The sequence below is a fragment of the Desmodus rotundus genome, chromosome 12 (genome assembly GCF_022682495.2).
Source record: "Desmodus rotundus isolate HL8 chromosome 12, HLdesRot8A.1, whole genome shotgun sequence".
NCBI lineage: Eukaryota > Metazoa > Chordata > Mammalia > Chiroptera > Phyllostomidae > Desmodus > Desmodus rotundus.
In genome coordinates, this window is record NC_071398.1 from 5,595,460 (window position 1) to 5,620,589 (window position 25,130).

Sequence of the window (25,130 nt, forward strand, 5' to 3'; positions counted from 1 at the left end):
AATGTGAATGATAAAGCAAAAAATGGTAAATGGTAACATTTAGGGAATCTAGTTTAAAAGTATGTGGGAAATAATTGTATAATTTTGGCAACTGCAGTGTTCAAAATAAAAAGTCTAAAAAATTTTCCAATTAAAAATTTAAAAAAGTTAAATTTGCCCTGGCTGCTGTGGTTCAGTGGACTGAGTGCTGTCCCGTGAACCAAAGGGTTGCTGGTTCAGTTCCCAGTCAGGACACATGCCTGGGATGCAGGACAGGTCCCCAGTAGGGGGCGCATGAGAGGCAACCACACATTGATGTTTCTCTCCCTCTCTTTCCCTCCATCCCCCTCTCTCTAAAAATAAATAAATAAAATATTTTTTAAAATTTAAATTTAATACTGCTCTAAAAAAAAGTCTATTGAAAGAAAAAAAAATTAGAGCAGGAAAGGACATCAGACTATTGAGTAAAGCCTTGAAAGGTAAATGAATTTTCCAGTGATGTTCTGTTCTATGATGTTCCATACCAGATATACTGAAATCTGGTATGGAAAATATGCAATATATTTCATGTACTGAAAAATTTAATTTTCCATTTATTTGGTACATGACCATTTCCATTACTAGACTAACATCATGGAGAAATTCTGATGTATCAACACACTTACATTCGACTCTCCTGAAATACATGCTAATATAAAATATGAATTATCTGTGTTCCTGTTTCAACTAGTTTTCAAGCTAAATTTGGGAAAAGGAAAAGTACTATATGTAGATAGCATATGAGTCAGTATCAAAGTTTATAGCCTAAGATACAACATAAATAATACTTAAAGTTTTGATAAGTAATACTACATGTGTTCAGAATTCAACACTTAACAGTCTCATTTATTTATTTTTCTTACGTCTGCAAAAAAGTGTGATCTTTGTGCTTGTCTCAGTTTGAATCGTTTGATTTTCTGCTGGATCCTTTTATCTTTCAAAAGCTGCTGCTCTGTGGCCCATTCACAGTGAAGATAGGAGCTATAATTTTCATAAAGGCAACATATTAGAATAACATAGAAAACCATGTTTTGTTTTTCTTAAGACTTATTTTAAATCATAATATTCAATGCAAAATATTATCTTCCACTTTACAAAGAGGTAGTTCATCATTTCATTTAATGTCCACAGACATGGTGACCACTACATCCTAAAAAGATGTAGTCTTAGACTGTAGTCTAAGGTTTGCAGTTTGCGGTTAACGGAATGCTACACTGGATCATACAGGTAACAAGATGTGATTCACAGTTTATTTCTTCACTGTGATAACTTTGGCATGATCAGAAAGCTAACTTGTTTCAAAACCAATGTAATTTTATTAAATAATTATCACTGAAATAATAGAATTTTGAAAAGTTCAAAAATACAAAATAACAAAACATAACAAATAATGTTCTATACTTTATAAAAGCACATTTTGTAAATCCCTGCATTTTGATGTTAATAATTGTGTTCTGAAAAATCATTCAACTTTAACATAAAAGATTTTTAGTCTTCTCATTAATGTTTAATTTCATGAAATAATAAAACTTTTACACCACAGATCAATTTAACTTAATATAAATATTAAACTTATTAATTTATACTTAAATCAGGGTCTATCATTTTTTTTACTGAAATACTTACTAATTCTTGTATTTTACAAAAAATTCTTCTGTATCAATCATCACTCCAGGTGATATCTAAGAAAATAAAATCAATAATTACAACTTTTATTATCAGATCACTAAATACAAAGTATAACATGTAATGTACCATCACTTACCTCCTTTTTCACAACTCTAAAAGATAATATTTTGTCCACAATTGCAGCATCTTCTTCACTTGGATTCTCCTACAGGAAGGGAGGGGAAAATAATGGCACATTCTGAAAATTCCTTTAGGTTTCACCTCGTCTACTTATGAAAACATGAATTTTCAACAAACATTTACACGGCACATATGCCAGGCAGCAAACATTAGAAATACACAAACAGAAACATAAATCGTTGTCACTGTCCTCAACATTATCTGCATCATCATAGCAAACATACTGTGCTTTTTAATGTAATAAGCATTATTCTAAGCACTTTGTGTATATTAACTAATTTAATCCTTGCAACTACACTATGAGGTAGATAGTATTATCACTGCTGTTTTACAGATTTGGAAGGAAGCTCAGGCATAGAGAAGCTAAATACTTTTGCCCAGGGTGCCACATCACTCAGCAGACTGCCGTTGTTCACAATCCAAATAACGGACATTTAAAAGATTATACAAAAAGGACAATCCACATGCAATAACCGAGGTGTCAAAACAGGGCATTCAGTTACTGTGTTCATAAAACCAGTGGATAGATTACTCGTAAAGAAGTGGCAGAAGATGAGGCTAGAAAATCCATATAAAGCATTTCATATGCTGTATTAAGAAGGCAGTTGTTTTTATAAGACTTAGGAAACTATTAGAATTTTCAGTGGAAATGTACTATAACCAGGCTTCTAACTTAGAAATAGCCTGTACATGGGGTGGAGGGATGGGGAGAAAAGGCATACAACTGTAACTGAATAACAATAAAAATTTTAAAAAAAAGAGAGAAATAGTCTGTATATATTTGGGAGGTGCATTAATCCCTAGCTTTCTGATTTGAATGATTAATGGTTCTATTAACCATAATAAGAAATCCAGGAGGAAAAGTAGGAGCAGGTTTTAGGAGGAAAAATAATGAAAGTATTTTAAAGAATTTATGTTGGTTTAAAATGTTTTATAGTCATAATCCCAAAGGTGTCTTACCACAAATAATTGTAAAGGCTGTTCACCAGGTAAAGGAGCTGAATTCTTTTTTATTTTCATAGTGCCTTTCACTTCTTCTTCAGATTGTTTCCCCTCTCCATCTTCTGCATATTTTTTCCTTTTAATTTGTCGATTTGATCTTCTTTTCTGTAATGAACCACGAGGATCATATTTATATAACATTTTAAAGGCAAGGTTTTAAAATAATCACTCCAGTGTGACAGTTTTGTTCATTAAAATTTCAATACTGTACGCTACATTCATCTTTCCTCAGTCTTCCATTTAATTAAAGGATGATTATCATTTGCCCTTTGCCACAGGCTTACAGTCTTTAGATTTACTTCCCAAAGTTTCAAATAACAAGGATTAGTAATATCTTCACTGCTTTTCTTTAGAAATTGTTACAAATGAAAAGATTTTATTTTATTTAATTATACGGCTTAGGCAAAATATACTTTATTAGTAATTACTTTATTACTTTTCTTTAGAAACTATTATTAAGAAGAGTAAAAAGGTATCGATTTTATTTAACTACTTCATACCTTGGGCAACACATATATTAAACTATTAATACTTTCAGTTTTTGCTCAAAACCTTAAAAAGTCCATCAGATGAATACTGGTTAAATAATTAGGGGCATAAGACTAAAATAAGAAATTAAATAATATTTGCCATGAAACTAATGAAGTTATATTTAAAACAGAATAAAACAAAATAATATAAAATGTTTTTTAAAAATACACAAAATAATTTCGTAAATCTATGAAATAATTAAATGAATGAAGGAGGAACCAGTGTTTTACTAACTTTACTACCTTTCCTTAACAATAAAGAACATCACTATCAAAAACAGAAGTAAACCTTTAAATAAGTATTACATGTAGTAACACAATTCTTAAATAATCTAAGTAATTTTAAATCAGGTATCAAATACACATGGCTTTACTTACCTCCCTAAATATCTAATAATTGATGCTCCCACTATAAAAACACACTGTCACATGAAAATCCCAAAGGACTTAGGCTTGTGATTTTTTGCCTCCCTAAAATCTTGTGGGTAGAGGCATCTCAGCCAACTTCTCTACTGCCCAATATTTGGTACATCTATCCCTTCCTCCTTTTTCTATTCCATTTTCTTTTGTATATTTAGTAACTTCCATGATACTCTCCCAAAATATAAACAGCAAATATACCACGTGCTCTCCTTTTGATTTTTGACAATGTCTTCAATTTGGTAGGTCTTTCATACTCCCATAGCCATGATTCAGACAAAAATGGCTGAATCATGAGCAGTATGGGGACAAACTTATTTGTGTCCAGTGGCCTTTAGCATGCCTCTGCCTCTTTCTCTTCAGACTAGTGCTATACTTAGAGAAAGAGCACCCAGTATGGTGAGTTAGCTCAGCCAAATGCAGTACACAACTCGGTGCCTCTATCACCACCTTCTGGCCAGGAAGACATTTATTTACATTTCAAAACTCAAAGTACCACTTTTGTTCATATCAGAGACAAGAAGGGAACATAAGATAACTATAATAAAAGGACTTCTAGAAACCCAATTTTCCCACAACCCGCTGTGAAAGATATATTTATTATTTCCTGGGGGGAAAAATTCTAAGGATCTCTAATTTAATAGTAGGCTAAAGGAATGTTTAGACTTCTATTATGGGCATAATACAGTTCTTAATGTTCAAGAATAGTTTTAATAACCAAAGTGACATTTATTATTCTAACAATAACATGTATTACCAATGTTATGTCTCACTAGGCACAAGTCTTCTAGATAATGAAGTTTGAGTATAATTCAGTACACTTTTAGAAGGTCCTGTCATGAATTTTCAGCATTAGTTTCCTTTCTAGACACTTATGATGCATTTATTAGCACTTTGAAATACCTCACTTTGTCTTTAGCAAACAGTAAATGAGTGGCCTGAAAGAATCCATTGAACTAACAGAAGTACACATTCAGGTAATTCCTCCCAAGACAGAACGAGGGCCGCTTTATTATAAACTGCTCTCTAATCCTATGAAGACTTCATTCTACAAGAGTATGCCTGAGTTATAAGATTAGAGCTGATTTTATCATAAATTACATTACACTAGGTTACATAGTGACATATCAGGTACATCTAAACAAGGTGTCACTCTCATCAATTATCTTTCTTTGTCCTACAATAGCCCTACTACTTTTAAAAATATGAAAACTAATTTGATGTCTGTATTTTTGGCTGGTGTGATTTTTATAGCTTTCTTCCTCCATAATTTTTTCAAACCACAATTTAAAATAATAACAAATTCTTTCTTCAAATTTCTTTCCTCTAGCTTTTTTTTTATGTCTTAATGGTTACAACAGATCAGTCTATAGTCCTTTACATAGAGTTCAGGAACATTATGCTTTTAAATGAATTCATTATGATATCATATTACTTGTTTCCTATAACTATAATATAATCTGCTCAGGGCTTTAAAATAAGTCTCAATATAGTCAGACTACTGAAGTACTCTCTGTTGAGATTAAAGGTAAAAAAATTAAATATCATGTTTGTATTTTTAGATTTCCACCTGATTCCAAACCTTAAACTTGAATTACTTTTTAAGCCTTCAAATCCCCTGGTGGAAAGCTATATGGATCTCTCCATCACTTACATAATGATACATTTAAATATAGCAAAAAATAGATTTATAAGTGTTTATTAGAAAATAGTTCCTTCCTTTCCCATTTAATTTTTTTGTGTTAAAGCAACACATATCAAGGGAAACTAACACTCTAGTGAAAGGCATGGAAGAAATGTGTGCGTTAACCTATTCTACCGTTTCATTGCTTGGTAATTACATAATGGAAAAATGGCCAGCATGATTCTAGTAAATATTAAACTGAACTTCCTCGTGTTCAATAAGTTAACTATGTTTACCTAAGTTAAGGATAACATACGAAGAAAAAGCCAGGCCATATAAATATTAGGAGCTTCAGTCACTGCCCTTACCTCAACTCTCGCAGCAGCCCAGGAGCCTTGAGCCACTACTCTCCCATTGGATAAGAAGCTGCATAAGGAAGAAGAAAGGCCATTCAGGGGCTTTCCGGCCCCATAATTCAACAACTGCCACCACCCCTACGGCCTATAGTAATACTTGAATTATTAAGAGAGCAGAGGGTGGCCTGAATTATTATGACCTTCACTATCTACATATTTTTATAACTTTACAATGTTATTTTAAATATCTACCTATTCAAAAAAATAAAAAGGCAAAAAGCACAGTATTTTTGTCTACATTAGGGGATTTTTAATATAAGTGTTTATTTCTCTTTGACAGAAGCAGACCAAAGGAATTATGAATGATTCAATTCATTTGCTTTATCATTGTAGGTGATTTTAAAAAATTAATATCTCCATCATTAAATTCTTTCAAAATCACTCTGTAAGTACAGCATATCACTAGATACTTCTCCATGCTCAAAGCCAGCGGGGACTTCGGATTACTACGAGGGGTATGAGAGGATATGTAAGTTCACCCCAGATCTATCATTCTATGGCAATACTGCCAGGAGCACATTGTAGTAGTGCTATCTCATAAGTTCTGCTATACAGTAAAATGTATTTTTACTATTAAGCTATAGTATAAATACCTATAAAGCAGTATTACGCTATCTAAATAATTCTACCAGTGCTTCGTCTCAGAAAAAAAAATTTAATACTCACTTGAGAGTCTTCCTCTTTGCATGTTCGCTGGGGCATCTGCTCTGCATCAGATATTTCCTCTGAAGACTCATTCTTTCTTTTTTGTTTCTTACCCAATGTAATAATGAGCTTGCTGTTTCAACAAGAAAAGAGTACAGAGTAAGATCTTTTCACATTTTTTCGTTGAGTCAAATTAAGATTGTCATGATAAGCATTGTCATTTTATACCATTTAAATGTTTAACCAAAGGTGATAATTATCATGAAATCCATAATGACATTTTCAAGACAAAAACTGTGTTCTACTGGAGCAAACACTAATTAATATTTAACTGATGTACTTCTAAGCATAGAAAGGTGGTCAAGTTCTATTGCTTGTTTCTTAGGCTCAAGATTATTTTTCATGGGAGAAATGTCAGTTCATATAACTTAATAATGAAAACAATTCATTTATTTTTATTATCTTGTAGATTTGAAATGAGGGTTTATCCCTTCCACCTCTTGCTAAATTCAAATTACACTTAATGTCCTTGAATCCCACCTATTCCCCATAGTAATTTTTCCCTTAATAAAACACTCTAAAAACTAGTTGTTCTTTAATAATTTCACTTACATTAAGGCTTATCCTGGATGCACTATAAATTCCTAAGGAGTAAGAACTTTTATTTTTTTATATTAACAGTTTGCCTGTTTGTCTTTCTCATATACGTGCACATGTATATATATGTACATTGGTGTTTACATGTTACACATACACATGACATACAAATGCCTAAAAGAACATGAGTTTTTCTCATTTTTTGCTCCTGATCAGAGGTAGGAGTACAGATATCCCAATTTTCCTAATGTGATTCAGCAGATAAGAGGACATGATCTTAAAGTACCATGCTATTCACAAATCATGCTAACTGCTAATCAGGAAAATTCTTTTTAGATTATCTATATTCCAAACACTGAAAACTCAGAATTTTCAATGATTATTCATTTATGTGGGAGACCTTGGAAGTTAAGACAATGAGCTTGATATTATATTGTACAAAGACGTAAAACCTGATTCCAATGTTTACCTATCTGCGAGACACTGGGCAAATTACTTGATCTCTTTTTGCCTTAGCTTCCTTGCCTAGGAAACAGGGCATTATGGCAGCTACCTCCACCATTGAGAATTAAGGGGGATGATGCATGGCACATCTTAGGAAAGTCACGACACATAGTAACTTTCCAACTAATGATCACTGTGTCTAATTATTAAACTCCAGGCACCTTCCTTGGTTCTAGAATTTGAAGAGAAAGTGGACACAGTTCCTAACCTTATTGTTAGAATACATTCACAGTTACAATGCCAAAATGGAACTTAGCACTGGATATAATGTAAACATAAAGGAAGAAGTGCTCATTTTTATTGAAGAGTAAAGGATGCTGTAGAGAAAAGGTGAAGTCTGAAGTCTGAGATCTGAATGACAAAAAGGAGTTCATCAGGTAGTAAAAAAAGGGACAGGGTACATCCCAGGTACGGGGATACCATAGAAGAAGGAGAATATGCAGAAAGAGAGTGTGTCCGGAATACACAGGGTACTGCATGAGGAAGGAAACAGAGAGATGATCATCAGAACAGGGTGAAGACCACAGAAGGCCCTGCAGGACACGTAAGGAGTTAAATGTTTTGCTTGAAGGCTAGCTTTTAAGCTCCGTAGGGCAAGAATATAAGAATCTGTCATATGACCACTAATAACAAATGGCACTGAAATAACATCTAATGAATTTAAAAAAAAAATAAAGCAGGTGAAAAATATGAGATTTTAAAAGAGGAAGTTCAGGGGGTGAAACTATAGTTAACGATACTGTACTGTACATTTGAAAGTTGCTAAAAGAGTAAATCTTAAAAGTTCTCATCACAAGAAAAAAATCTTAACTACATGACATGATAAATGTTTAGTAAACTTATGATGGTAATAATTTCACAATGTATACATATATCGAATGTTGTACACCTTGAACTACCACAATGTTATATGTCGATCATACCTCAATAAAACTGGGGGAAGGGAAAGAGTGTTAAGAGAGCAATGCACCTAGAAGGAAGTGAAATACAAGGCTGGGAAACCAGGGATAAAACAAATGACAATTCAAGTGAGTAATAAAGAGTGCGTATAGGGCCATGGTGAAGTGGTAAAAAAAAAAAAAAAAAAAAAAGACACAGTTTTTTATTTTGGAAGCAGAACAAGTAGGACTTGGTTACTGACTAGATGATTACATGTGAGCCAAAAAAAAAATTCTAGAATGATTTATTCACAGGTTATTGTTGTATTGGTATAATTACCACCTTTAACAGATAAATTCTTACTTGGTGTCTCACCTGCACTCTTCTGAGTATGTGAACAAAGTAAATAAGGGATAAAAATATAGCTCATGTTGGAAGCAGGAAATAAAAGTACAAAAGGATATAATGAAATGATATTAAGGAACCAACTGCAGCTATACTTCATTCCCTCTGACCACTTACATTGGCCATTTCTTCCCTCTTCTGGTCCTTTCCTTACTCTGGCTTCCTTCTTAAAATGAAAATCTCCCCTGAGGACATATCTATTATTAGATACCACATGATCTTGCTCTTCCTTCATCTCATCCATAGTTGTCAAAAAAGTTACCTCTACTTCTAACTGTTTCAGTTTCATTTCTCAACCCACTAAAATCTGAACTTTACATACAATCATCTCACATGATGTTCCTACAATCTGAAAGGCAAATAATATTTTAATAAGAAGAGAAAATTGAAGCTTAGAGAAGTTAAATAACTTGTTCAAAGTCACACTGATAGTAAGGATAGAGATAGAAAACAATATTTCTCTCCAAAACCTAAAACTCCTCAGGTCTAAGGCCACAAATGACTTTTGTAATGCTAAATCCAAAGGAAATTTAAATTTTTATTTACTAACATATAACTAATCCCCCTTTTCCTTCTCTGCACCCTTGGCTCTATGACACTATATTTATTCTTCTGGTTCTTGCTAAACTTCTTTGGCTCCTTTCTCCACCTACTCTTAGTATGTTGGTTTTCAGCAGGATTCAATCCTTGACAACACTTGAACTTTGGTATTTCTCAAAAATCTGCCTCCAGCCTTCTTCCCTCTCTATATACTATCCCTGGGAGATTTAATCTATTCTTTTCCTCTTCTTTCTATGTGGGATGGTTGATCTTCCTGGAGCCTGCAGGAAGCAAGCTGGCCCCAGACTTCTCCAAGGCCACATTCCCTTGCCTCCGTTTCTTAGGTGACCTAGGCAGGTGAGACCCAATCAGACTTCTAAAAAATTCCCTAATAGATTCTGATGCACCATCAGATTTGAGAACAATTTGCTCAGGACAGTTATTGTAGAATACTCTAGGAACAAACATTCAGGATAATAAAACTATTATTTACAGAACACTTAAAATATCAAAGTGCTTTTGCCTATAATATCTCAGTTGATCCTAAGAAAAACTCTGAAATAGGCAAGGCAGGTATTAGTGTGAATACACTAGTAGAGAAACTTCCTCTCTAAAAGACGAAATAAACTATTAAAGTCACCAGTTTTGTAAAAGACAATATGGTCTCTTTATTCCTAGTCTACTATTTCCAACATATCTTACTGATTTTATTTTTGTCTACTGTATTTACTTATTTTTTAATTAAATTCTTTTGGGTGAAATTAGTTAATAAGATGATATAAGTTCCAAGTGTACCTTTCTATGACAGATAATCTGTATCCTGCATTTAAAATCCTACTAATTTTAAAATGACACTATATTTATATCAGTCAATAGACACTGATATCAATAAATATGGTTGAATGAGTAAGAAAAAAATGAAACTATATTATCTTTTAGTAAATTAAGGTGAAAGTTTACCCGACTTTTGAACAACCAGAAATCTCTATGGCCTGTGCAATGACAGACGATAGCCATAAATTCTATCTGAAGGAAATCAGATGCTCCAAAAGGAAAAAAACCAACACACATATAAGCAAAAAACCAAATTACCAAAGAACATTCCATTCTTCCCTCATGGATCACAAAGCTTACTATATTGATTCTAACACAATTTTGTTATAAATGAAACTAAAATGTCATAGATATATTCTTGAAATAAACCAATAGTTTGTTATTCCAAGAAATATCACCAAAGCAAAAATGCAATACAGACTATATTAATAATAAAGGCTTCACACAAGTTTTGGTTTGTTAAAACATTGAAGGGATATGTTGGCAAACTTTAGCAAAACAAGTTCAGGCTACTAAAATAATTAAATTTCAGAACATGCCTTGTTTCAGACAGCAAAGGACAATTTCAAACTAACTATAAATTTGAAGTGTTAATTCATTTGTTAAGTCTAAGGCACCAGAAAACCTCTGTGTTTATACTTGATATTGGCATTTGATTTCAGATGTAATCTACGCATCATCTACCCCTGCCCACGCTGTTAGTAAAGTCTGTGTAACAGGCTGCAGATTACAGTGTCATTCTGTAACTGCCCCGTTGATTGTCTCAGTGCAATACTGGACCAACAACGAATCTTACCCAATTAGTCCATTTGTTATAATTAATGCATCCAATTGATCATAAGTGAAGGAACAAGCAAAATACATGCACATTATAATTTCTTTGTTTGCAAGCCAAGTGAAAAATACTGGGACTGTTTTGGAAGTTATCAAACTAAAACTTTTTTTTTTTAAAGAAACATTTCATTTGGTAAGATTACTCCTGCTTCAGGTACAACTCGGACTCCAGCTTAAACTCATCTGGAAAAAACAATCAAATTTTAAAAGGGCTCTGATTGTAGTTAACTTTAAATTTGTGAAATTAACATTATATTGTAAGTTTTTGGTAACTTGGATTATAAATGAGTTCCTGTTTAATGGTGGACATCATTTTTTTTTCAAACAGTTGAATTTACTTAGTTGTTTCATATAAAGTTGCTGAGCATTAATCATAGTCAATATATTTATCAGCAGTTTAATTATTTTATTTTATTTTTTGAATTACAGTTCACCTTTATTTAAGTTTAATTTTTATTCTTAAAAACATTTCTTCTTTAAAAAAATAAAGTGGTGTTTATGTTAAAAAGTTATTGATAAATAGGAACATTAAAATCAAATACTTTACCTCATCATGCTTCTAAGATACATATTTTTCCACATATTAACACCTACGATATCAAAATTCATCTAATAATCAACAATATACCACGGTTTTAGTTGGTAATATTTTTTCTTTATTGGTACCACATAAAATAATTGTCTTATAATCAATGGCATTTTAGATTCAAAGAAATAAAGTTCATTGTTTGCTAATGATAAATCTTACAAATACAATTTATGTAAAGGTATACATCTTAAAAATGGAACTATAAATCTTAATTAAATTTATATTAATAATGTATGTGTCAATACTTTCTGTAGATGAATGTTTCAGATTTTCTTTATTTTTAAAATATATAATCTGTATTATTATTTTTTCCATTACCATTTAGTCACCTTATTCCCTCCTCTCCTCTGTTTCAGATTTTCACTGAGTTTAGGTTTAAATGTTAGGAATGAAATCAATGAAACATTTTATCTGCTGGGAATTTAAAAATTATAGAACTTATACAGACTCCTAATGGCATATTATTAATAATTAAAAATACATAGCAAATTCATACATACATTTTTCAAAGTGCTTTATCATATACCAAGAAATAATTAAATAATTACTACATTTACAGTTTATCCTAACAGATACTAAATTCCTGTCATCCTGAGCACTTGCAATCAGGATCTCATTTATCACTCTATTAACATGAACTATAAAGCAATAATTTCCAATTTCTGAATTCATCTTATTTTTCCCTCAGATTTTATTTATTTACATTATTTTCCTCTTATATTTTACTTAGACTAAATGCCCCTCTATAGACATGCATGTGAACATACATGTTAGTTTCATTTAAGAAACACACACATAGATATATGTATATGTATGATGGTAGCTAATTAACAAATGTTATCTTCCTTCTTCCCTCTTGGTTCAAAAAGACTATAGCAAGAAAGGGTACAATATAATTTTGAGATTATTCAATGTTTTACTGTTTTTCTTTATAATATGACATCCTTAATTTCTACTTGAGTTTGATAAGTATTTCCTAATTTAGATGTTTCTGCTTTAAAAGCTACTGCTAGCACCTGATCACTAGCATTCCTATAACAAATATAATAATTATCAATAAATTCACAGAATTGTTAATCATGAAGGATTATTACTGATTAAATTTATGGGGACTCAAGAACATTAAGTATCAAAAGTATTCCACCTATGTCTGATAATCTTATAACACAAAGAAGTAAATTCTAACTGACAACATGGAAACATATTTAACTGTCAAAGTTATAAACCATCTACTTAAAAATGTTTCATCATGTAATATTCTATTACATAATCTAAAACTGAATAGAGCCTTAAGACAATTCTACTGGAACTCTTGGAATAAATGTTTTTTCAGAATTTAACTTTCTACTATTACTAAACCATAGTTATGTCTCTGTGGCTTCATGAAGGATTAGCTTGGCATTTCTGTTTATGATTTAACAAATCAAATTCAAACATTTGTTATCTTTTAATATTTAAACTTCCATTCCTTTATTCATGCATTCATTCCATAAAATTCATTCCATTCTGTTCATGGAGCATCTATTATGTACCTACCATTACTTAATAAATTCCTCCTATTCCACTTGAAAGGCAGCTTATAAGAACCTGGCTGCCCAGATCATGAAAACATTAAAGTAGAAAAGAGTTGTTTCCTATCCTACCTCTTTATTTTCCACCTGCCACTTCTACTTCAACCCACACCCTTCCACATAACCACGGGCAATCCTTTCAAACTCCAGGTATATTTCAAACAAAATTTACCTGTCCTAAATGCTACTCCAGCTAACCTGACAAACACAGGCAATCTCATATGAAAAAGAGCCATTATAAGTTAACCTATTGTCCTGACTGGTGTGGCTCAGTTGGCTGGGCATCATCCTGCAAGGCGAAAGGTCGCCAGCTGGATACCCGGTCAGGGCACATGCCTGTGTTGTGGGTTCCATCCCAGTTATGGCACATTTGAGAAACAAGGGATCAATGTTTCTCTCTCACATGATGTTTCTCTCCCTCTCTTTCTTCCTCCCTTCCCCTCTCTCTAAAAATAAATCTTAAAAAAAAAAAGTTAACTTACTATCCCTCTTGACAAGTAACAACTATTTTTGTTTGTCTGATTTTTTTAAACTAATGTTATTTAGGAACAGAGCTTTAATGAAGAGAACCTAGGCAGCTAAGTGAGAGTTTAGGCTAGAAGAAGGGGCATGGCTCCTGGCCCTGGGTTTTTCCTTAAATAGCTACATGCTATATATGTTTTCAGAAAATAACAATAGCTAACATTTATTAAATACATTACAGGTACTGTTCTGTTTGCTTTAAATGTTATTAAATCATTTTATCCTCAAAATAATACTACAAGGCAAATATTATCATTATCCCCATTTTCATGTACAAAAAACTAAAGGTTAAGGAGGTAAAGTATTTTGTCCAGGGTCACAATTCTTGTAAGCAACAAAACTGGAATTTGAACAAATGGAACTGGCTCCAAAGTCGAAGAATTTAACCACAATATCGTACTGCATGCCCAACCTAACTCACAGAACTGCTGTGACGATTAAATGAGACTACACCAGAGTGCTCTGAAAAGAGCGCTCGACTCCCTGTACGGTTAAGACATTAATCTCTAAGTGACAGAGGCAGTACTGGTTTTCTTCAGACCAGTCTTCCCAGAGCACATCAAATCAAATATATGGGTCAAATAAACCCCAACTCTGACTATGTATCAACCATAATTTACTGTGAATAAATTTAGTCACTTTTAAAATTTATGTTTCACATTATTATTGATGGTTAAGTTCCAGAATATATTCCCTTCAATTTTACCTGATACCAATCATTTGAGATTAGCAAGAGCCCAATTCATCCAAAATTTTATGACAAAATGTTTACTACATCACAAAATGCTATTAATTAAAATGATACAACTAAGCTATTTAAATGAGTACTCTTCGCACAAAAATTAAACACTTGGCCAATTCAAAATTTAAAATGTGGCTTATTGGAAAGCACAGACAAAATATTTCAACTAATGTAGCTACTCTAGATTGTGTATGAATTTCATTTCCAAGTATACATTTTCCTCCAAAATGATAATAACCTTTGTCTGAAAAAGATGATCAAGGAATTATTTTATTCTAACAGCTTAATAACAATATGTAGGCAAGCTTTAATTTTACTTACCTGCCTACAATTTATGAAGTCCTCTATCAGAAAGTCCTATACTCTCAAACAATAGTTTTTAGCAACTATTCAGTATCTTGCTATATATATTACATATATTATCAGTAACATTAATATGTATCTTTCCAGTACAATTATCACCTTATTTTCTCAAGAATGCTATTTCTGGAACAAATACTAAATTGATCAATGCTGTGCGATATTAAAATAATTTATTGTTAATAATCTACTTCTAACAAAAATACAAACATCACGAATGAATCAGATTCTCAACTGCAATAAATTACTGTTCCTTCCCGTATCAATTTACATCTTTCAAAAATCCATGTTTCTCTACTATAATTTAATCATTTCTAATTTCCCTTATGTACAGTGATTTTTTTTTCTTGAACCCAATTCACTCCTGCTATCTTTTGTCTCTAGCTATCTTCCCAACTCCCACAACTTGCTATAACTTTTCAAGTTTACCAACAAATTTCCTCTTGTTTTATGTGTTATTTTTAAACACCCTTTTAAAAGTACTACTTTGTCTATATCTCTGACTTTAATTATGTTAACTTTCAATACATTAAAAGATTAAATATGGGGTTTCATAAATTAAAATTAGACATAATATTGGAAAAATAAGATGTTTTCATAACAAAACCTTTAAATATAAAAGTAGAAAGTTATCTTTCAAATTTTATTTTAGCTGTCTACAAATAAAATATAAAATCAATAATATTAATTATTGCTCTATTATTGCAAGAGAGACCATGTTGTTTAATGGTTTAGACTGAAAGGCATCAGGACCTAACAATATAATTCAGTTTAGTGGTTGTATTTAAAATGCTGAGAATTAATTTCTTTTATAAAACTGTTTTAGTTCTTAATATCTACATAATGTATTAATAACTTCTTAAGCAAATGAAGATTTTCATTATAGGGGAATTCTTTCTTTATTGGGTACTTTCTTGTATGGAAAAAAGAAAAGTAAATACTTTACCTAGTATTTCATACAAAGCTTGCAAAATGACCAAATATTCTTATAAAAACAATTCTAAACTATACTGGCCTTAGGATATTTTTACCATTGCATGCCAAAAAAACATACGTATAGAACAAAAAACATTACATCTTCTGAAAATGTATTAGATAATTTGTCAAATAAAAATACCTAGGGTTAATGTATCCTCCTAGAACAATTCTCTGTCCTTATAATTCTTTTGGACCATTATCCTCACCTGGCCTCTTTATCACATGAATTAAATCAGAAAGACTCTAGGAGCAAAGGGCTGCTTATCATTGATTAGAACAGTCTTAGTTTTCTTGCCATCCCATTTAGTCCAAGGTTATGAGAAAATATTGTAACTCATGTTTCCAAAGTATAAGGTGCCCAGTGGAGTACAACTAAGCAGTTAAAAAATCTTATTAAAAAATGTAATGCATGTTCTGTAAAGAAAGTACATTTGAAACTGGAACAGCAATATGGGTGGTTGGGTTTTGTTAGTTTCTCTTTTTCTGTTTTATTTATTTATTTATATATGTGTGTGTATATATGTATATACAATATATACACACATATTTTCCTTTTAAATTCCTTTTACTAATATTAGTGTAAAAAAAAAGCTATGTTCACAGGATAGTAAAATTTAGCAGATCCTGGAATATTACCTAATTCATTCAAAAAAGAAACAAAGTATACATACTATCCAACAACTGAAAACTCCAAAGTGGGAGTAAACACATCACTCACAAATCAAAGGAATTAAATTTGATTCAAAAAACTTACCCAATTTTTGTCTTCTCTTTTAACTTAGAGCAAGTTCTTGTTTTTTTGCTCTCTTTGTCCTTTGGCTTAGCTTTCATCCTTCGACCTCTCTTTTCCTCTCTTCCTTCAACTGAAGCACTAGGAAAGTTTTCAGGGCTCATGACTCGTGGAATATTGCGCTCCCCACGCTCCTTTGCTTTGGCTATGGCCTCTGATATTATACGATTGGCTTTTTCTTGCTTGCTTTCTGATTCCACTTTTTTTCTCTGCTTCTTCTCAGACATTATCCTCACCTGGGTATTCTGCAACTTAGTATATGTCCCAGAACCATCATTCTTCTTGGAAGATGGAGGCTAGAGAAACCGAGACAGTATTTATACAACATACCAGAGTACATAAAAAACAATTAACATAAACATCTGAAAATTTTTAATTAGGCTTAAAGAAGTAAAATATGACCAAATATATGACTGTTACAAATTTAAAATCAAAACATTTTGCTAGTCTAGAAATTAGTGTAGGTATAAAATAACAAGCTCAAATACTGCTTTTAAAAATGAAGTTTAAAGAAGGATAATATAGATTCACTGATATTTTCATAGCATTCTTGATTAGTTAATTGATTCAAATTTTGCCCTGTAAATACAAATGATTCAAATTTTATCCTGTAAATATCTGGAATTAAAAAAAGGTCTTTTCTTTCTTCTTCACTCCAGAAGTCTGAAAATCATCAATACATTTAAAATAGCAATTTTAATATAGAATGACTACTCCTTATAGTTTATTATGATTTTTAGAATAATAAAGCCTCTGCTTTACAAGAAACTAGAACTAGAACCTGAACTCACTAAAACCATTTTAATGTGCAATCTATGCAGCAACATAGCTAGTTAGTAAACAGACATTCCCAGTTAAAATTAGAGAAAGTTTTAGTTTTTCCGTGAAAGAGTTAAATGTATTTTTTCTTTCTATATCGTAATTATTTTGCTCAAGCAAGTCTGAAAAAAAACCAAGTTTTATAGTTTTCCGTTAAAATTATTAATATTTTAGCAATATCACAGGAAGCAGATCAACAGCATTTTTAAAAGAATATCCTTTTCAAACACGCATTCATCCACATATACTTAGATCACAGTTTTGTTATGTTCTTACCCGTAAACATGCCTCTGAATATAGCAAAGGAAAAAACCACCAGGAATTTCCAAACACATATTCATGCTGATTCCAGTGTGCTTCACTGGATATCTTTTCTATACCTGCCTCATCAAAGGTTTCCGAGCAGTGCTGCAGCACTGGGGAAGGAAGGAGGGTTTAGAATCGCTCACTAAAATGCCACCTTAAGGCCTACAGGCTATAACAAATAACCAAGACTCGAGAAAACAGCAACAAGCTCAAGATGGCGATGCAGTACGACTCCCGCAGCAGCAGCCAGTAATAAGGAAGGTTATTCAATCCCATTAGCCTTTTAGCCCAAAGAACCCCTCCTCCTCCCACTCATTCAGGCTTTCACTTACCCTTCCTCTTGGCCTCTTCACTGAAGACATTTTTGGCGTCAGACAAAGGCTTGCCCTCTGCTTTTTCACCACCCCAGGCAGTGCTCAAGAAAAAAGCATTGAAAGAAGATTCCTAAATGGCCTATTTAGCAAGCTGCAACCAAGAGATGCACAACCCTCCACAAATACACATTGTGATTGATCAACACATTTCTGCCTTGGCAAGTTTATCTCCACTGTTCATCCTATTTAGATATGAAAAAGGCTGTAAACTCCTCATAAAGAGCTGAGTTCCCTCAACAGCTATAAGCAGATAGCCAGATTCCAACAAAGCAGAGAAAGAAATGAATGCACAAAGCATCAAAATGCATCAGCATGAATATTAGAGATGTCGTTAAAAATACTGACTCCTTCTGCGGAAGTAGGCCAGCAGATGGTGCTACCAGTTATTATTCCATTAGACTCTGCAATTTAACCCCCAATGGACTGTTCTTCCCTCCATGTAGCACGCGTTAACCCTCACTCTGCCATTTCCTGCAGCCAAATGTTTAAAAATATACATTAAAAACCTAACTTTTAAAAATCACCTGAAAACTAAAATGGTGGTAAAATGGCTTTATAGAGCTATTAGTATTAAAAAACCAAATCCAACTCAATTTTTACTAGAGAACACTTTTCTCTATGACACTCTAAAATATTCAAAATATAAAAATAGCTGAAGGTGAGCAAAGGGTTAAAGAGCAGGTCATGCAAATGAACACAAAACAAGTGACTTCTCTTTAAGAAATTAGATAAGGTCTCTTAATGATTCTTCTAACCATAAGCTAACAATGTTAATTTTAAAATAGAGAAATTAAACTATTTTCATTTAAATTCTGAAAGAATTTTTAAATGAATACATGAGAGCTGCTATAAGGAATTACTATCTATGCTTAAAATTTTCCTTAAACTTGACTACATTAATTAATTTTACTAAAATACAAATCTCATAAAATCTTTCTGACCTTTCTCCTCACATTCTTATTTTAATTGAACTACTGAATTTTTCAGATAAAATTTTAGTTTTAGTTCCTTGCTAAAAATAAATAAGTAGCAAGTCCACAGCTTTTTCTTCCATAAAAATGAGATTAACTTAGTAAGCAGTGCCCTTAAATTGCCAAAACATAATTTTCATTGCTTCATAATTTAAGTTTACCTCTTTTATTAATACTATTTTTTCATTTGGCCTTGGCAAGTCATCTGATACCTCTTATCAAAGAATCCTTTAAATATTTCTTTCTTTTTAGGCATCAAAGATCCAAAAACAGAGTAACATGCCCTGGCTGGTGGTCTCAGTGGGTTGGAGCTTTGTCTGGTACACCTAAGTTGCCTAAGGGCACATGCCTAGGTTTCGGGTTTGATCCCCATCTGGGGCTTGTGCAGGAGGCCACCAATTAATGTTTCTGTCTCACATCAATGTTTCTGTTTTTCTGTGTGTGTCTCTCTCTCTCTCTTCCCCTCTCTCTAAAAAAATCAATGAACACATCCTCAAATGAGGAAAAAAAATAGGCAGAGAGCCTCATTATGGAAAGCATGCTCTTAAACATTATATCATATTTGGTTCAAGCACCATAATTTACAAGGATTAATTTGAACAAAAAAGAAAGTAACTGACTTTCTCAAAATTGCAGAGATACTAGCAATAAAGCTCGGATGAAATTTATGAATCTTCCCTTTCCAAGATGTAGAAATCAACTAGATATGGAGGGGTATGGCTGAAGAAAAGGAAGAGTCAATATTTGGTTTCTAGAATAAGTATCAGCATAGAAGGCAAAAGAAATAGGAAATCTAGTTGACAAAGGGTGCGTATGTGTGCACGACAAGTTTAATTCTTTTCACTCTGAGTTTGAAATGGAGAGCTCTAGTAACTGGGAATTTGGGACTGGAACCTCAGAGAGGTCAGGGCAGGAATATAAGACATGGATTTTTGTGCTGTTCTCATTCATAACCTTTAAGTCATGGACACTATCCACAGAATGTAGGACGATTTCTGAAATATCTCACTTCTGTAAGGCTTTCCAATAGATTCTATCAGTTGACTCAAAATCCTAATTATTTAACATTAAATCTTAACAACAGACAATAATCTACGATCAAATATTTCTTCCACTAAAACACAATATTTTAAAACTATGTTTCCACAGAACATCAACAATGAGGAGTTAAGTAACTAGACATTTTAAATGTAGATCATTTCCCAATTCATACATACATATGACATAGAAAAAGGTTTTTTCAATGTTAATTTCTTTCTCTTTTCCCCCCTATATAAGCACTCCTCAAATTCTGTCAAAGCTTCTCAGTTGTGTTTAGTTTTGTTTTCCTCCTCTCAGGCACAACAGTCCGGCTGAATTTCCCACTTGTTATGATTACGTCGTAGTTATGTAGTGAAATACTCTCCCTTATCCATAGAAAATATATATGAATGTCTTTGGGGATGATGGACCGTCAGCCTTACACTCTACTCTCCAATTTTTTACAAAGTGAGAGAATTTCTTTTATTTCACTTTTGATTTTTCTGTAAGTTTGTCAGTCTCAAAATATCAGTTTTTTAAAAATGAAAAATAAAGGAAAGGCCTTGGTCCCAAAGAACCTATATGCTAAATAAGAAAAAAATACAAAAGGCGGCAAAAGCACATATTAATATCATGCCCAAAATTTCTAAGAAAAAAATTACAGCAAAATGTAAAGATGGTATCATGTAATGTATTAATTATTTTAATAGCCACCATGAGGAATATATGGAAGACCTGGACATATTTCAATACCGAGGAAACTCAAGGATTTATGGTATGAGTGTCTTGAAACCACAGGTCATGATCTAACAGCAAGACATGACATACATTTAGTGGATCCAGACCAGCATTAAAAAGTGAAACAGTACTTGGCTGGTGTGGCTCAGTGGGTTGAGTGCCAGCCTGCAAACCAAAGCGTCACTGGTTGGATTCCCAGTCAGGGCACAGGCCTGGGATCCCCGGTGCAGGGCACACGCGAGGCCACAGCACATTGATGTTTCTTTCCCTCTCTTCCTCTCTCCCTTCCCGTCTATCTAAAAATAAATTTTTGTTTTGTTTAAAAGACAAACAAGAAAATTAAAAGAAAAGAAAAAGTGAAACAGAACAGAATGAAAAAGGACGGCATCTAGGCCTTATAAATGTTTAACTCTTACAAAATTAGAAAGTTTTCATATTTCCTTTTTCCCTTCATGAGAGAAGGGGGCAAAGAAATTCTGGCAAGAAATTAAAGTTGTTAAAATCAGAATGGGGACTCAATTCTCTTCCTTCTTGGTGAAATAATTTTCCCACACGCTACCCCCACCCACGCACATTAGGGAATCCATCTATTTTAAATACTTTTATAAAAATACTTAAAATTATTGAATCACCAGTGTGTGGACTTAAGTGGAAATTATAAACTTCCAAAACAAAGGGGAGAATGATCACAACCACTACAGAGACTAGGTGCCTGTATTGGGGGAAAAAAATACACAATATTAAGGAATAAAAGGTCTCAAATAACAAAACAGATATAATTCCTTAGTAAGAATAAAACATGGAACAAGGAATTTTCAACAACATAGATTAAACTGCATTGTAGCTAAACAATCTTCCAACCTTTCTCAGGAGACAGGACTCATGGGCTTCAATTCAGGCCTGGGACCGAGTAGATGGAGGTTCCATTGGAAGAGAATAGAAAACAGAATAGAAACGGCATGCCTTGAGCACACAATGTGGAGGAAGTAACAGAAAGAACCACTAGTGAAACCCCAAAACACCAAGTTTCAGGAGCTAGCAGATGAAGACGAGATAATGATGGAAAACAAAAAGAAACTACCAGAATGTATAAGATGAGTATCAAGAAAGAATGGTAAAAGGAAAGGGTTAAACTCTGCAATCAAAAGCAAAGTATCTCATTGTAATTTGATATTAGAAAGCTAACTTATAAGGCATTTTAGTTCCTTTAAATTGTTTATAGTAAGCCAGTGGGCTAGTTTTTAATCTCCTCAAGAAGAATCATAATAATTACCTACTTAAAAATTCTTATTAAACCAACCTTCCAAAAATAATAAATTTGTACTTAATTTCAGGATTGTATGAAGCATTAGTGTGGTGATTTCTTTTGGTTTTTATTTATTGCACATAATTTTTTTCCCCACAAGCTACCAACAAAGACTTGCTTTTAAAGAAAAAAAGGGGCAAAAATTGATCCAAGAGCATATTATAATCTGCCAGTCTTCTGAGCTTCACCCTTAGATTTGCTTTCACAGTCTTCGATGAAAATGAAACGATTATTTTACTTCACTTTCTTCACATCTGTAAACTCCCATGCTCACAATAAAAGGCTTACTTTCACCTTGTGACGGGTGCAGGACTCAGGTTTCTACTTGTAGATAACTAGGACCTTAATTTTTTTAGTGTCATAAATCTTGAATTTTACATTAAAAATGTATTACTATGAAAAGTATTGCCTTTATCTTAATCACCCACAGAGCAGTTCAGGCAAATAATAGACATTCATAAAGGTTCTATATTTTTAAAAATAAAAATTTATTATATGACGTACAGGAAACAGAGAAAAGGACTTGTTGGAAGATACCATGGGAATGTAATCCACAACATCCAGAACGTGGGAAACTCTACAAATGACTTAGTTTCTTTAGCAAAAAAATTTTAAGAAACAAAACAAAGAAGGGGAACTACAGATTTAAAGAGACTTAAGACTAAAGACTAAATGTCTTAAGTGACTTAAGAGAAAATGGGAGAAAAAAGAGGAACACTTAAAACACCAATCAATTTGTAATATCTGGCCCTTCTTTTGATATTGACCTGAACAAATTAACTGTAAAAATACATTTATTAAACTACTAAGGAAGTTTTAATTTTGACTGGATATTTGATTATGAAGGAATTATTGTTATTTTTAGGTGACAAACTAATTTTGCAATTGTTTAAATACAACGTTATTGTGTATTAGATACATAAAGTGAAATATTTACAGAGGAAGTGATGCTTAGCATGACAAGAAAACTAGATGCACACTGGAAGAATGACAACCAATAAAGACTGAAAGGCAATGGGTTAGATTATCAAGTGTCATAAGTCATGCTAAGATATCTGGACTTCACACTGAAGGAATTAGGGAATCAATAAATGATTACATATAGAGAAGTAACAGGATCAGATTTTTAGATTTAAGGTTGCTAAGTGATTTCAAGAAACATATCTGAATACATAATGACAAATTATTTATAAAAAGGCCATACATGATATAAAAATATGAAATATTTAACTGTCTATTTTATATTGGTTTGTGTGGCTTTTTCAATGCTCTATTGTTCAAAAGTTCATCTTTTGAGTCCAAGCAAAAGTATATTTTTAAAATCACAAAACCTGGAGTGGGGTGGAGGGATGGGGAGAAAAGGCATACAACTGTAATTGAGTAACAATAAAAATTTTTAAAAAAATCACAAAACCTAACCCAAGTTCACTACTGACTGACAACACTAAATACACTGAATTCATCAGTCCCTAAATTACCCATGGCACTAAAAGCTATTCGCAACATAATGATGGTGTGATTAAGGAAATGGGCTTTGGAGTCAGCCAGCCCTGGTTCTAATCCCAGCTTGTCATTTACTTGGGTTTCACCTTTGCTGAACAAAGGATGATGCACGTTCCAGGTGGGACCAAGTGAGCCTGAGAGAGATCTGACGGTACTACTCTAAATGGTGCGCAATTTGAAACTTACGGACTATGGGCCGGACTCTGCCATGTATAATGCGCACCCATGTTTTGGGCCCAAACTTTCGGGGAAAAAATCTTTCATTTTAATTTGTTAATGCAATTATTTATTTCTTTATATTTAGAAACAAAACAAATGATCATATGCCAGGGTTTTTCATATGGATATCATTATTACTTCCTAGAGTTACACTTCTAACTCATAAGAACAAAAGAATTATAAATATTTATATAGGTATGGAATTAGTGCTACCCATGTATAATGCATACCCTCATTTTTCCCTCAAATATTTGGGCAAAAATGCTTATACATGGCAAAACACAGACCTTATTTCTGGAGTTTCCTATTTAATGTTTTTGGACCAAGGTTGACTGCAGGTAACTGAAACTGTAGAAAGTGAAACTACGGATAAAGAGGAGCTACCATATGAAACAGATTTTAGATGACACGTGGAATTATTATCTTGGGTGTAATAGTGGTTAAAAGAATCTCCTCACTCTTATGAGATCTATGATGAAGCATTTAGAGGTAAGTTCTCATGATGACCGCAATTTGCCTCCAAATCATATAGCCAGAAACAACAAAACCTATGTATTCATCTATAAATAAAAATAAAGCAAATATGGTAAAAGGTTAACAACTATTGAAGTAAAAGGACATTTATTTACTATTATTTTATTTATTCCATTTTATATACTTCTGCAGATACTGAATATTTTTCATTAAAAACACCGAGAAAAAATAGCTTGTCCTGATCAACTGCCATAGTAACTAACAACTCATTGACTGCAACACACACTACACACTAGCAGGACATTTCACTTTCAAGTCTGGAATCCCAAGAACATAGCTTTATTTTCAAGACTACTTTAAACTACACAGTCATCCACAAACTCCTAAAGTATTTCATAAATCAACAATATCTGAATTGGTAGAAACAGAATCTAATTGATTATATATTGGTAATGATTTCCATAGACAGAAAAATCATTCTTCTCATCACTGACAGGCTACCTACTCCCCTCGCTAAATTACCAGCTCTCACCAACTAACTTCACACATCTGTGCCACTGCTTAAGAAGAAAGCAGCTTCCTTTAGATCAAGCAAGAGGGATCCCTTCTTGGGCTGCACAATGTAGAGGGTCTGGTTCCTTTGCCACGCCACTCCCCAGTGATAAAAGGCTGTGCTATCCCTCCCTTCTTCTAGCACATACTCCAGGTACACAAGAGCTCTCTACCTAAAACTGGCTTACTTTCACTTGCAGAGGCGGTCAGGGTCTATTCCCTAGGTTTTTTTCTCTCAA

At 32.8% G+C, this 25,130-nt stretch overlaps 1 protein-coding gene and 1 non-coding gene across 18 annotated transcripts in view; both read right to left on the reverse strand.

The window, feature by feature from the left end:
• CHD9 (chromodomain helicase DNA binding protein 9) overlaps positions 1-25,130 on the reverse strand; it is a 116,442-nt gene that overhangs the window by 64,947 nt on the left and 26,365 nt on the right. For 10 of the 17 annotated variants that reach the window (XM_053915964.2, XM_053915963.1, XM_053915960.1 and 7 more), the window contains exons 3-8: positions 16,574-16,905; positions 6,486-6,597; positions 2,788-2,934; positions 1,784-1,852; positions 1,645-1,700; positions 882-999 (exon numbers count right to left, since the gene is read on the reverse strand). In XM_053915964.2, coding sequence (XP_053771939.1) covers positions 882-999; positions 1,645-1,700; positions 1,784-1,852; positions 2,788-2,934; positions 6,486-6,597; positions 16,574-16,905 — 834 coding nt within the window. Of the gene's footprint in view, positions 1-881; positions 1,000-1,644; positions 1,701-1,783; positions 1,853-2,787; positions 2,935-5,771; positions 6,016-6,485; positions 6,598-16,573; positions 16,906-17,704; positions 18,033-18,066; positions 18,150-25,130 lie in introns of those variants that run through there. The other 7 variants (XM_071219732.1, XM_071219733.1, XM_071219731.1 and 4 more) reach the window with 4 other exon arrangements.
• On the reverse strand, positions 9,642-9,774 carry LOC112296795 (small nucleolar RNA SNORA38). The gene has a single exon (XR_002973974.1). It is a non-coding gene; the product is annotated as a small nucleolar RNA SNORA38 (small nucleolar RNA).